Source organism: Talpa occidentalis, unplaced genomic scaffold (genome assembly GCF_014898055.3).
Source record: "Talpa occidentalis isolate TD23 unplaced genomic scaffold, MPIMG_talOcc4v2.1 talOcc4.10, whole genome shotgun sequence".
Taxonomy (NCBI): Eukaryota; Metazoa; Chordata; class Mammalia; order Eulipotyphla; family Talpidae; genus Talpa; species Talpa occidentalis.
In genome coordinates, this window is record NW_023600993.1 from 34,892,142 (window position 1) to 34,905,262 (window position 13,121).

A 13,121-nucleotide genomic window follows, 5' to 3' on the forward strand; every position below is an offset into this window, starting at 1 on the left:
TCTTGGGGTTGCCATTTCTCTGCTTCCTCCCGTCCCTAGGACACTCTGGGACTCCTTGCTCCTCAGTCCTGTGTGTGCACGTGGAGCCTGGACACACTGGGGGGGTCACAGTGAAAAGAGGCAACATCTTTTCAGGCTGCTGGCAGCTTATGCAGGTTGAGGACCTTTGTCCTCTGAGCCAACTCCCTGGCCTCCAACACATGTCCATCTGCTGGTGCCACACCTTGGACACCTGAGTCAGAAGGGTACACACAGCCCCACAGGCATTGCTAGGACTTCCTGGAGGAAAGGACATTTGCTTGGGAGCAGAGGCAGCGCTTTCTCCTGGGCCATGGTCTAGCCAAGTCCTGTGAGCCTAAAGACCTTCACCTAAACCCACCCCAACATCTTGGGCTGTCCCGCTTGCGGAGACTAGCTGACACATGCTGCACTCACCCCACTGTGGCTCTCCTCGCCCCAGTGTATGTTTCTGCCCATTAGGGCAGTGTTAGGGCTTGGGGGTATCCCCCGAGGCCTAGTGCCTTATGCAAAGTTACAGAGCAAGTCCTTGCCAGTTGCCTTGGTCCTGTCTCCAGGGTGAAACTGAGCTGCAAGTGGAGAGTAGCGGTGAGGCCAGATACGGTCCTGCTGCTGCAGAACTATTGATTTGCAGGGGGGGCGGGGGAGGTATGCCCAGCCCTGCTGAGGGCTCTGGTTACCGCTGCCTGTCGGCCCAGACTTGGCGCCCACCACCTCGGCCATATGCCAAGGCCAGCCCAAGGGCGCTAGAGGACAGCAGGGCTCAGACTAGGTTCTGGGGGAAACTGGCCTCGATACAAGTGAAGTGGGGTCTAGGTCTAGTCTTTCCTGAAGGGCATGTGGTAATAACTTGCTCTGGGGGCCAGGCTGGTGCAGGGGTAAGGTGGGGGCTGCTCTAGGCCCAGGAGCGGGTGTAGTGTGGGGGCTAGAAACAACTGCAAGCTGTGGCTCACCAAGCAGAGGGAGGGCACAGAGGGACAGATTTAGCCGGAACCCCCAGGCAGTACTGCACGCTGTCCCCTTGCCTTCACGAGCTGTGCATTCCCAGGGAGCCATCTTTGTATCCTTACAGCAGTGGGTGAGGGCGGAGGCAGACAGGCAGGGGGTCTGCACTGGAGTCCCCCACAGTACCACCTCTCTCGCCCCTCAGAGCCTTGCCCATCCACCCTGCTGCAGCAGCACATGGCGGACCTGCTGCGGCAGGGGCCTGACGTGGCCCCCAGCTTCCTCAACAGCGTCCTCAACCAACTCAACTGGGCCTTCTCTGAGTTCATCGGCATGATCCAGGAGGTGGGTCATGGGGGAGCCCTGTAAGCCAGGGGGTTGCAGATGACGAGGCGTGATCCTTGGTGTGACTAGGCCACTGACCACTGCTCACCCTCCTGTTGGTGGCTCAGATCCAGCAGGCAGCTGAACGCCTGGAGCGGAACTTTGTGGACAGTCGGCAGCTCAAGGTATGTGCCACTTGCTTTGACCTGTCGGTCAGCCTGCTGCGTGTCTTGGAGATGACCATCACACTGGTGCCTGAGATATTCCTCGACTGGACCCAGCCTACTTCTGAGATGCTACTGCGACGTCTTGCACAGGTGTGTCCATTGGGGCAAGGAAGGTGGCACCCTGGGGACACCCCAGTGGTGAGTCCACCCATCTACCAAGACTCCTGCCCTCACAGCTGCTGAACCAGGTGCTGAACCGAGTGACGGCTGAGAGGAACCTGTTTGACCGCGTGGTCACCCTGCGGCTGCCTGGTGAGGACCTAGATGCCCTGCACCCGACACACCCCAGGCCTTGATTCCTTTCCCGTGGCAATGTCCGAGCTTCCATTCTGCAGGCTTGGCACCCCAGCCTTCTATGGGGAGTGCAGTGGGGTGACGGTGTTAGCCCGTCAGGCCTGGAGCCCCTGCAGTGGGAGTGTGGGGGTAGCTCATCGCCGTCCTTTCCTTCCCCTTAGGCCTGGAGAGTGTGGACCACTACCCTATTCTCGTGGCAGTGACGGGCATCCTGGTGCGACTCCTTGTGCACGGCCCAGCCTCAGGGTGAGCATGAGGGGTTGTGGGCACGAGTGATGGAAGGGACCTCAGCAGGGGCTCCCTGCAGCTCGGTGTTTGAGTGGACCTCGGCATCGGGGTTCTGACGCAGGGAGGCAGTCAAGTGGGAACTGCTGAAATAGGTGGCAGCGGCGGCAGCAACTCTGGAGTAGGCGAATCAGGACCTCAGCATAGTAGGGTGCCTGCCTGCCTGGCTTGGGATCAGGTCCACTGGCTGTGGCTGTACCCGGGTAGGGGATTGCCATCCTGCAACGTCCAGGGCAGCACTGCTGCCATCAAAAGCCGCACACACACACTGCTGCCGCCTGCGTTGGCGAAGGCTCTGCCGTGCACCTGTGTGACTTTTATTAAGAAACTCCGTGACAGCTGGGTCCAGGACACTAGAGGGGGCCTCCGTCTCAGCCCCACACAGGAGAGGCTCTCAGATCCTCCCTCCTCCCTGCCTCCTGACAGTGGAAGTGATGAGATATGTCTGAAGCCGGGGCATTGCCTCAGCCATTAGACCGACACCAGTGCTAGTCCTTAAGAGGCTCCATCCCGGAGGGACAGGGAGTGCCGGCTCAGCCCCTCCATCTTGGCCAGGCTCAGCAGCCTTTTTACTGCTGTAAAGTTGGGCGTGCAGGTCATGGTGTCCCTTACTGTTTGTCTCATGAGCCCATGTACCCTCAGAATAACCTGTAGATGTCCCTGGCCAAGAGAATATGACCAGACCGACTGGAGTCAGGCTAGGCCTTCCCCCCTGCCCCACCCCTGCTAGAGGTCTCCTGAGGAGCCATGCCTGCCTTCCCCCTGCCTCATACCTGCCCATCAGACGCTGCGTGGAGTTCTGAAGCTTGACTTAGGTTGGATGTTGGTGGATGGGTCTTCAACAGAGGGAAGGCTTGTTTCCTCTTTCCACAATGGGGGTGGGGACTAGGTCTTCTTCTGGAGCCCTTTTCTTACCCACTCCCAGTCCCCTAGGGAAGGGGCAGGAGGTTATGTTTAGTTCTTCACCAGCGCTCCATGCCGGCTGCCTCAACTGGAGGGTGGAGCCGGGGCTCTAATGCAAGGGTCCTTCCAGAAGGGCCTGGGTTTCTGTCCTCTTGGGACATAGGTCGAGGATGGGTCAAGGAAGAGGGATTTGGCCAGGATTCTTAAAGGCAAATACCCAGGTTGGGGTACTCAAGAGGCTCTGGGTTCTAGGACCACACTTGGGTACCAGGAAGTTGTACAGAAAATGGGCATGAACAGGTACTGCTAGGGCCTAGTGCCGTTGGGTCCTGTGCTGACTTGGGGGAGAGGTTAGACATCCCAACCCCTCTGTAGTTTAGATCAAGGCCCACACAGGAGGCTGACGGACCAAGCCCAGTGCTTCCCACCAGCATCTGGCAGCTCTCTCTGGGTGGCAGCAAGGAGCAGGGCAAGCAGCAGGCAGGCAAGTCGGGGCCCTGGGCAGCCTAGGTCATCACCAGACCCTCAGAAGCTGTGGAACTAGCAGACTCAGAGCCAGCCTTGAACCGTAGGCCCATGGGATTGTAGAGATCAAAGTCCTCAGCTACTGCCAACTGCACGCGACCATTGAGGCCCCTCCGGCCTGGCTCCAGAAAGACCACATGCTTGTGAACACTGGCCTTGCGGCTGAGCGTGTCAGGTGGTGTGCTGAGCACTGAGGACTGTGCGCTCAGCTCCTGGAGTGGGCTGGGCGCTCGGGGCCAGCAGCAGCAGAGGCTGGTACGGTGGTAGCAGCGGCGGCAGCCCGGGCAGGGTGGTGCAAACAGGTAGAACAGCACCAGCACCAGGCCCACGGCACATCCCAGCAGTGTAGTGAAGCCTGTGTTGAAAGCCTCGGGCTCAGGGTGCGAGAAGTGCACACTCACGTTGTACTCGTGTGTCTGATTGTGGTGCAGGCGGGGCCCGGTGGCTAGACACACAAAGACCCCCTCGTGCCATGGCTGCACATTGCTGATGGCCAAGCTGCCGTCAGCTAGCACGGCAATGCTACCGTTGCGGGATCCTGGTGCCACCAGCAGCTCTTGCTGTGGAGATACCCAGGCAACGCGCACAGCAGGGGCACTGGCATTGCAGTGCAGCCTCAGAGACTGACCCACCTGCACATGCAGCTGCTCCTCAGGCTGCTCTAGGACATGAGCCGAGGCAGCTGAGCAGTTCTCGAAGATTCGGCTGTGCTCAAAGAAGCGCACGCGGGATGCTTGTACCTTGAAGGCCAGGCACATGTATTCTCGGGCAAAGCTGCTCACAGCGTTTAGTCCACGCTGCTGCCAGCGCTGCAGCAGGTGGTAGAGGTGGCAGTCGCAGGGCAGTGGGTTGTTGTGCAAGTAAAGCCCGTTCTTGACAAAGGCAGGCAACGCGGCCAGCTCAGGTACAGGGAGGTGTCTCAGATGGTTGGAGGAGAGATCCAGGGTACGTAGGTGGGTTGTGCCCAGGCCGTGCAGGTGGTTGAAAGAGAAGGACACTAGTTTGTTGCAGCCCAGGTAGAGCCGGCTGAGCACACCCAGGCCGTGGAAGGCATGCTCGTCCAGTTGCGCCAGGCGGTTATTGAACAGCAGTAGCACCTCCAGTGCCCCCAACCCTTCCAGGTCGTGGCGACCGAGCACCCGCAGTGCGTTGGATGATAGATCTAGCAGCCTGAGGTTGCTGGCATTGGCGAAGGCTCCGCGACCCAGCATATCCAGCTCATTGTGGCCTAGGTTCAGGGCGCGCAAACGGTAGAGGGGGGCCAACCAACTGGGGCGCAGGCGCTGGAGTGCGTTGTGGCTCAGGTCGAGGTCTGTAGTAGTGGGTGGTAATGCAGCCGGCACATCCTGCAACCCAAGGCCTGCGCAGCTCAGGAGGTCAGCAGAGCAGATGCATTTATAGGGGCAGTTGTGGGGTGCGGGGGGCAGGAAGTCCTCGGAGTCTAGGGTGCCTAGTCCAGGGCGCGGCATGCAGAGCAGGGCGCTGAGCAGCACCAGCCAGGCCATGGCTGCCACCAGTAGGGGCAGGTCAGGGGCGCTCTGTGCGCAGGGTGTGGCCCCGGGACTCACCTACTTATGCTCTGGCTCCACAATCGTGGCACACTGGGTGACCAGGAGGAGGAATGTGGGCTCCAACCCCAGCCGGCACTGCTGACCGCTCCCCAGTTCTAGGTTGTGAAGTGGGGCGGTGCCCCACCGGCACAGGCATCTCCAGCTTCCCCGGCTCTGAGCGTTCCCCGGTCGCTCGGCAGCTAAATACTCCCCGGGGGCGGGGCCTGGGGGCGGGGCCCGGGGCTCCCATTGGAGGGGCGGGGCCGCTGCCTCCCAGCCCGCTGAGCCTTCTAAGAGCCCGGGGAGGGAGCGTTGAGTAGGACCTGTGCCCCCACTTGTGGTTGACTGGGGGCTTTCTGGGGAACACATCTCCCCGAGTGGAAGGGGAAGGCCGGGAGGCGTGCCGTTAAACTAATTTTTTTATTTGTGTTTTCTTTGAAGGGTAAATATATGTATTATGGAGCAGGTGGACTCATTGTCTTTTGGCGGCTCCCCTGGGCCTCCATAAACCAGCACCCAGGCTGTGTGGGTCCTTACTGGGATCAAGGGCCCGGTGGGAGTGGGGCCGGGGCCGGGAACAGGGAGCTGGGGGAGGAGGAACTGGGTAGTGTGCACTGGGCTGAATTGTCACACCACCCCCCACCCCTTCAGTAGAGTCCCTTCACAGGCCCCTTGAGCCTTCTTGCACCCTCTCCCACCTAGGACAGAGCGAGCCACATCAGTGCTCCTGGCCGATCCCTGCTTCCAGCTCCGCTCTATATGCTATCTCCTGGGGCAGCCAGAGCCCCCTGCCCCTGGCACAGCCTTGCCTGCCCCTGACCGGAAGCGCTTCTCCCTGCAGAGCTGTGAGTGGGCTGAGGGTGGGCCAGGGAAGAGGGATTTGTGCAGGATTCTCAAGAGCAAATTCCCAGGTGGGGGTTCCCAAGAGGCTATGAGTTCTGGGGCCACATTTGGCCTGATCCCTTCTACCTCCCCCCCCCCCCCCCAGACACAGATTACATTAGTGTTGAGGAGCTGGCCCAGGTGGAACAAATGCTGGTACACCTGACCTCCGCATCTGCCCAGGCAGCGGCTGCCTCCCTGGTAAGTGGCACTACAGCAAGCGGGTCTACACCACCAAATCCACGGGGCGTAACTGTGTACTATGTAGTGCACGTCCCACTTGTCTGGCCCTCCAACTCCTACTGTGCTTCCTGCAGCCCACCAGTGAGGAGGACCTCTGCCCCATCTGCTATGCTCACCCTATTTCTGCTGTGTTCCAGCCCTGTGGCCATAAGTCCTGCAAGTAAGTGGACCTCATGGGTGTGGGGGACTGGCTAGCAGGAACAGCAAGGGTACACACTCTGCTCCCCCTCCCCCCTTTTGTAGAGCCTGCATCAACCAGCATCTGATGAACAACAAGGATTGCTTCTTCTGCAAAGCTACCATAGTGTCTGTAGAGGACTGGGAGAAGGCAACCAACGCAAATGCCACTTCCTCGGCCACCTAGGTCTGCCTGGCTGACAACAGGAACCTCCACCCTTGAACCCAGACCCAGGCTGGGCCCTATTTATGAGCACCCCCCTTTTCCCCTGTCCTCCAGCTCCCCACCCTGCCATGTGCAACCTTCTTGCCTGTGTATCCTCATTGGCAGGAGCCCAGCCGTGCCCTAATCGTGCCTGAGCTTGACTTTTAGTCAGGGCCACAGTGAGCATTAAATTATTATTCCATACAGCCCTGGCCCAGCCCTTTTTGAAGGAGTAGGTTTTGTCGGGTATGTCTAGCAAGGGCATTGCCCGATTTTGTCCACAGGAGAAGGCAGGTGTCCAACAGCTTCAGCCTCCTCAGATGAATGGCAATGAGTCCAGAGTGTTCTGATGTGTCACGCCAGTGCTCCCCTTGCCAGTGGGGGAAAGGGGCTCAGCCAGCCCCAAGGCATCCCTTCACATGATGATGCGAGGTTCTGGCACCGAGTCGCCAATAGACTTGTGGGGCAGCACACTGGCCCCGTTGAGGTAGAGCTCGTCGTTAACTATGACGTCCTCACCCAGCACGGTCACGTTCTCCATGCGCACCTCGGGGGGAGGGGCAGGCCTTGTCAGTGAGGCAGGTGCATTCCCTGCCCCTCTCCCCATCTGGCCCAGCCCATAGGCTTACCCACTGGCCCACACGGCAGCGCCAGCCCACAATGCAGGACTCGAGCCAGGAGTGGGAACGGATGTGGGCATCTCGAAGCACCGTGCACCGCCGGATACACACGCCATCCTCCACCACCACACCAGGACCCAGGCTCACGTTGGGGCCAATGCTGCAGTTCTGGCCAATGCGGGCACTTGGGTCCTGAGAATAGTGGGGAAAATACAAGTGGACCATCTGTTCCCTAAGACTGAGGGGGCTAATTATGGGCTAGTCAAGAACCTTACCACCAGCACGTTGCCCACAATGCCAGGACCAGAGCATAGTTGCTCAGGCTGCTTTTGTCGCAATGACTGCAGGAAGAGGCACATGCCAGTGAGGAAGTCCTTGGGCTGCCCAATGTCCATCCAGAAGCCTGTAGGGAGGGAATGCATCAGGGGGTTCAGCCCAGCCACAGACCACCCCCACCCTGTGGCCTTCCTGCCTCACCCTGCAGCTCCATGGCATATAGCTGCCCCTCCTTGGCCATGACAGGGAAGATCTCCTTCTCAATGGACGTAGGCTGCAGCTGTGGGAGTGGGCAGCTGGTGAGCAAGGTCATGGCGGTGGCGGTCTGCCTTACCCAGCCCGCCCAGCAGGATTCTACACACCTGGATGCGCCGCAGCACCGCAGGGCTCAGGATATACATGCCTGCGTTGATCTTGTTGGACACAAACACCTGTGGCTTCTCCACGAACCGGTGAATGCGGCCTGTGTCAGCCTCACACACCACCACACCATACTTGGAGGGTTCCTCCACTTTGGTCACCTGAGTGCAGGGAAACCTCAAGCCTAGTCCAGTGCTGCTAAGTCTTGATATATATGCTGTGCTAAGTCTCAGGGACTGTGCCCCAAATGCTTAAAGACACATGTTGCACAGCTCTGCACCCACCATATGAGGGTGTGGTTTAAGACCAGGGCATGGGGGTACCGGAGTGTGTCAGAGAAGGAAGAACTGGTCCCTTACCAGGATGGAGCCTTCCTGACCATGGTGCCGGTGGAACTGCACCATGGCTTGGAAGGGGAAATCACAGATCACATCACTGTTGAGGACGAAGAAAGGGTCTGCAGTCTCAGAGAGCAGGTCACGAGCCAGTGCCAGGGGCCCAGCTAGGGGAGGGGAAAAGGTCACCATCTTTCTGGGGTCTGAATCCCTGGATGGAGACTCAACAGGCCCCAACCAAGCTGGATCTTGCCCTTTCCCTGGCCCTAAGCCCTTTCCAAGAGACCCTCCTGTCTCTACTGGTACCTGTGCCCAAAGGCTCCTCTTCATGGGACATGGAGATGCGGATTCCCAGCTGAAAGGGAGAAGGCACCCGTCAGGCTCCTCACTTGGGTGGGAAGCTGGGCGGGACCAAGGACAAGGATCGAGTACGAGCCTCACCCTCTGCTCCTGCGCCTTCATTTCCTTCTCCAGCACCTGAGACATGTAGCTCACCGCCAGGATCACGTGGTCTACACCCGCCTGTCGGACAGAAGTGCACGGGACGACAGGCAGGCTCAACTGGAAGGCACGGGCGTCCCCGACCCTCCAGGCACCAGCCCTCCCTCGTCCAGCCAGGTCCTACCAGGTCCCGACCCAGACCCCGGGCCTTACCGCGGCCAGCGCCTCCACCTGGTGCAGCAAGATGGGCTTATTGCAGAAGTCCACCAGGGGCTTCGGGATGCTCAGCGTCAGCGGCCGGAGCCGCGTCCCGTATCCGCCCACCAAGATCAGCGCCTTCATCGCGCCTGCGGGCGGCCGGGGAGGGAGTTCCCGTCTCCAAGGCGTCCGCGGCCCGCCTGGCCGGGCCCTGCCACACACTCACGCCGGCGAGCCCGTCCCCAACCCCTTCCCCTGCCGGACTGCCCCGCCCTGGCTCTACCTTGTCCGTGGACTCCGCCTGGAAGCCGAAACCCGGGCCGCCACAGCGGGCCGCGACGCGGGAGAGAGGGCGGCGGGCCCGGAACTCGGGCCTGACCCGGTGAACAGCGACGCGATTCCGTGCGGGCCAATCCACAGCCGAGTACGTGGCACGGCCGCCGACGTCGGAACGCCGGGGTGCGGCGCCTCGGCAGACGTAGCCAATGAGAGCCCGAGCGCGCCCGGCTGTCATGGTGACCGGGCCCGGCGCCCGCGGGTCAGCTGGTCATTGGCGGATCCAAAGGCGGAACTGGCGCCAAGGGCGGAGCTCCTCCCGCGCTCCTCCCAGGGCAGGCGGCCCCAGGGCCGCTTCCGCCGCGCCCCTCCCTGCAAGCTGGCCCGGCAGCAGCGGGCCGAGGGCGGAGGGACGCGAGGAGGGTCGGGGCGCCAGGCCTCTCCCGGAAACCCTGGGATTTTCATGAAGACGCTGACACGCCTGTTTCGAGCGGCTTTATTTTGACATACACGACCTCGGACACAAGCGGGGCGGGCAGCGCTAGGTGTGTGCAGAAAGAGGCGGACTCGGGCCGAGCACCCCGCCCTTCCCCGCACGCAAGGTCCAATCTGGAGAAAACGGTGACTGCGCGGAGACGTGGCTGGAGCCACGTGTAGTTTCCGGGGGCGCAGCCTCCAGCGTTGTGGACGGGCTTAGGCAGCTTCCAGGAAAATGGAGCAGAGAGCGAGTCCCAGAGGCAAGACCTTACAGTTCCCCCAAAAGCAAAGGAACCAGGCCCCTCCGACGGGGTCTCCTTTTTTTTTTTCCTCATTAAAACATGTTTTAAGTCGGCACAAACAAAACCAAATTGAACAGCTTTAAAGTTCAAAGCTCTCTGCAGCTAAGGAACGTGCACGTGGCCAAATGTGAGCAGCTGAACTGCGGCTACTGAACCAGCCCAGGCCTGGGCCCCTTAAGGGGAATCCCCAGGCCTACTGCACAGGCCCCAATGTGAGGGAGGGGTGGGTGGGGGTCCCTGGCAAGTAGCTATGCTGGTCCCCTTTCTCTTGAAGCACCACCCACCCCACCCACCCCTGCAGGGGGCTGGTGTCCACATGGCCCAGGGAAGCACTATATAGAGGGGTCATTTAAACACCCCAACCAGTGATCCCGCGTTGCATTTGGTCCCATGTTGGGGCGAGGAAGGCAGGACCTGGCAGGGAGGGTTCTCCCGCGTAGAGCAGGAGGAAAGAGCAGCGGCGGTCAGTGCACACACACACACGCAAATGCCCACTGCCCACCGGATGACAGGGCTCCATCTCCAAATGTTAGACTGCTGAAAAGAGGGGCCCTGCCCTGGCAAACAAGCAGCAAATCCCAGGTCAAACTGCTCTTTTCAGTGCCAGGAAAACACTGGATGTAAGTGGGTACAGCCTGTCTCACTAGGAAGAGAAACAGAATGGGGCACCATCCGCTCCAGAACACAGTAACTGGGGAGGCACAGCACATCCCCACGCTAGAGAGGTTCAATCAAGGGGGTCTCTAGTGGCCCTAGACCCTTCCTTTTGGCCTCTGCCCTGACAGAAAATGACTGCCCACGCTAAGGAAGAGCTACTGCCCCTACGGCGGAAGCCACGGAAGGTACAGGAGAAAACGGTCATCGCTGACCAAAAAGAGGCAAGCTGCCCCTCCCAGCCCCAAGGAATGGGAACCTGCACACCAATGGAACCAGGGTCTGAGGACCAAAAAAGAGGATCCATCAAGGCGCCTTTTTAAGATGTATGAGGCTGCATCTCTAAGGACCAGGAGACCAGTCCAATAGTTACTAAGGCCCCTCACAAACACAGGCTGGCAGGCTTGCCTTTAATGTCCAAAGAGGACATGCCAAAAGAGATAATGACAGTGGCCCTAGGCTCGGAGGTAAGGGCACTAACCGTGGCACTGGCTAAAAGAGTGCCGTCTCACCTCCTGGGCACATGTACTAAGGTGGCAGGTCTCTGTGCCACTAAGAGCTGGCAACAAAAATTACTAAAACCACAGGAAAGGAAAGGGTCACCCCTTGGGCCTTCACCATACCACTGTGTGCTGAGGGGGGGCACAGTGGGCTCACAGAGCGGGCCAGCAGGAAAACACCTCCTACTATTCATTTTGCTACCATTTATAAAAAGGTAGCACTTGCTGAGAAAGGGCACAGGGGCAAAAGCTAAGAAATGGAAAAAGAATATTTTGCTGAGGAAAGCATGAAGGAAATCAGTTTTTACTCATGAGCAAGGCCACGCCCCAGAAGGATCCCAAGAGAAAGGGGTTGGCAGAGAGACAAATGAACAGACTGACGAACCCCAGAACTGATCAGACAAAACTCTCACTAGCAAAATCTAGGCACCTGCATCAAGGGTCCAGGTGATGTCCCTGTGAGCAGACAAACAACTTTCTTCCTCACAAGCCAGGAGCTCCTCACACGGGCTGCTACCATGAGCTTGGCCTGGGGAAAGGAGAGACCCTGAGCGGACCAAAGCCCTTAAGCCCTGGGAGGAGCAGCCAGTCCAGAGGCAGCACAGCTGCCCAAGCTAGAGGAGGAAGAGGACTCCTCCCCACAGCAAAAGAACTGCAAATACTATCTGGGCCAGAGCTGCCAGAGGCCCTGAGGCCTGCTGGGAAATCTACTCTCCTCAGCAAACAGAGCAGAGCCTCCTTCTATTTGGGGTAAAAGGGGGTGGCCTCCTTGGACAAGGGGACTTGGTGAGAAGGCTGGCTGGGGTATGCAGGCAGGAAGAGGAGCAGGTTCAAGTGCCAAAAAGTTCCTAGGGAACCCAGGGCCTACCCTCTGCCATAATGTGGCTTCAGCCCAGCCTCATGAATCTAGCCTAGGCCAGGGTGAGAAACAAGGGTGGATCCAGCTGCAGACAGTTGGCCCCACAGTGCCTTGGACATCTTTTAAAGAGCTGGCTGACACCCACCAAAACAAGACTCAAAGGTCCCCCAAAAGATGGGCACCCAATCCCCTTGACTTCCGAGGAGCAAGGGATGAGTGGGAAATGGAGGTGTCCTGCATCAGTCAGGTTTCACCCCACAACCAACAGGGCCCTGCATCACAGACCCCCAAAGACCTAGGCAAGAGAAACCAATGTCCAAGGGCAGTGTCCTGCTGCCAAGCCCGCCAGGGACACCTCACACCTCTTCCTTCCTAAGTCAGCCCGGACACAGCAGTCAGAGCCACAGCGCGAAGGAGCCTGGCTGAGAGGATGTGTGTTCTGCCCTCCTGCACTTTATATATATGGATTCCAGGCTACAGCTAAAAACATTTCTTTTAGTTTACACCAAAGAGAAATATAACCCTTTAAAAGCAAGTCTGTGTGTCCTCACGGTGAGTTCAGAGCAATGGTCCCTGCCTGCGGGTGGAGAGGAAGGAGTTCTGAGGGTCCAGAGCTGGGCCTACTGGTTCTCGTCCCGCATCTGTTCCATGATGCTGATGAGGTTTTCGAGGCCAAACACGTAGCCTCTGTCTGGCCCGTCATGCACAGTGGGGTCATCCCGGAAACCCTTGAACGTGCTGTGTGCAAAGTCAATCATGCGGACATCCACTTTGGGTAGAGAGGAGGATCCCGCCTCAGGGCTGGTGCTGCTGGGGCTGCTGCTGGGGCCACTGGGTGAAGCCACCTCAGGGAGCCCTGTGTCCAGGTGCTTGAAACGCAGCTCAGACCGGCGGTCCAGGTAGGACTCAGGCCTGCATTCCTTGCCATCATAAATGACAAGCAGGGAACTGGAGTAGAAGCGGTAGGAGGCCTGCCGCTCCAGCACAGCTTTTAGGCCCCGCAGTTTGCCCAGGATGGGCTCAAAAAGGTCACGCCGCAGGTCCAGGCCGTTATGCAGGTACTGATAGAGGGCGTTGCGGAAGCCTTCGATAGAGAGCCCACGGCCATAGTACTTGTTCCTGCAGAGGTAATGCCCTGTGTCCAGCTGGTACACCTGAAACCCCAGGAGACAGACAGTGAGTACCAGAGAGGCCAGATACCTCACAGTGCCCTGGGCAAGCACTGTCTGGGAAGCACTTTGGACC

At 59.2% G+C, this 13,121-nt stretch overlaps 4 protein-coding genes across 10 annotated transcripts in view; 1 reads left to right on the top strand and 3 right to left on the bottom strand.

The window, feature by feature from the left end:
• The window catches only part of RNF123 (ring finger protein 123), a 26,940-nt gene extending 20,156 nt beyond the window's left edge, over positions 1-6,784 (top strand). For 2 of the 4 annotated variants that reach the window (XM_037529223.2, XM_037529230.2), the window contains exons 32-37: positions 1,169-1,308; positions 1,416-1,604; positions 1,691-1,766; positions 1,970-2,054; positions 5,774-5,916; positions 6,060-6,478. In XM_037529223.2, coding sequence (XP_037385120.1) covers positions 1,169-1,308; positions 1,416-1,604; positions 1,691-1,766; positions 1,970-2,054; positions 5,774-5,916; positions 6,060-6,391 — 965 coding nt within the window. In that variant the 3' untranslated portion in view covers positions 6,392-6,478. Of the gene's footprint in view, positions 1-1,168; positions 1,309-1,415; positions 1,605-1,690; positions 1,767-1,969; positions 2,055-5,773; positions 5,917-6,059 lie in introns of all 4 variants that reach the window. The other 2 variants (XM_037529255.1, XM_037529248.2) reach the window with 2 other exon arrangements.
• Positions 1,243-5,337, bottom strand: AMIGO3 (adhesion molecule with Ig like domain 3). The gene has a single exon (XM_037529270.2). The coding sequence runs from the start codon at positions 5,024-5,026 to the stop codon at positions 3,503-3,505; it is 1,524 nt and encodes a 507-aa protein (XP_037385167.1). The 5' UTR covers positions 5,027-5,337; the 3' UTR covers positions 1,243-3,502.
• On the bottom strand, positions 6,754-9,189 carry GMPPB (GDP-mannose pyrophosphorylase B). The gene is made up of 10 exons (XM_037529283.1): positions 9,092-9,189; positions 8,824-8,957; positions 8,611-8,691; positions 8,476-8,524; positions 8,194-8,336; positions 7,837-7,995; positions 7,676-7,754; positions 7,474-7,601; positions 7,208-7,390; positions 6,754-7,125 (listed from the first exon to the last, which is right to left on the bottom strand). Exons 2-10 carry the CDS (start codon positions 8,950-8,952, stop codon positions 6,994-6,996), a joined length of 1,083 nt encoding a protein of 360 aa, XP_037385180.1. The 5' UTR covers positions 8,953-8,957; positions 9,092-9,189; the 3' UTR covers positions 6,754-6,993.
• Positions 9,190-12,288: 3,099 nt separating this feature from the next.
• Positions 12,289-13,121, bottom strand: part of IP6K1 (inositol hexakisphosphate kinase 1) — a 41,446-nt gene continuing 40,613 nt past the window's right edge. For all 4 annotated transcript variants that reach the window (XM_037529289.2, XM_054693996.1, XM_037529292.2 and 1 more), the window contains exon 6: positions 12,289-13,030. In XM_037529289.2, the coding sequence (XP_037385186.1) occupies positions 12,497-13,030 (534 nt within the window). In that variant the 3' untranslated portion in view covers positions 12,289-12,496. The remainder of the gene's footprint in view (positions 13,031-13,121) is intronic.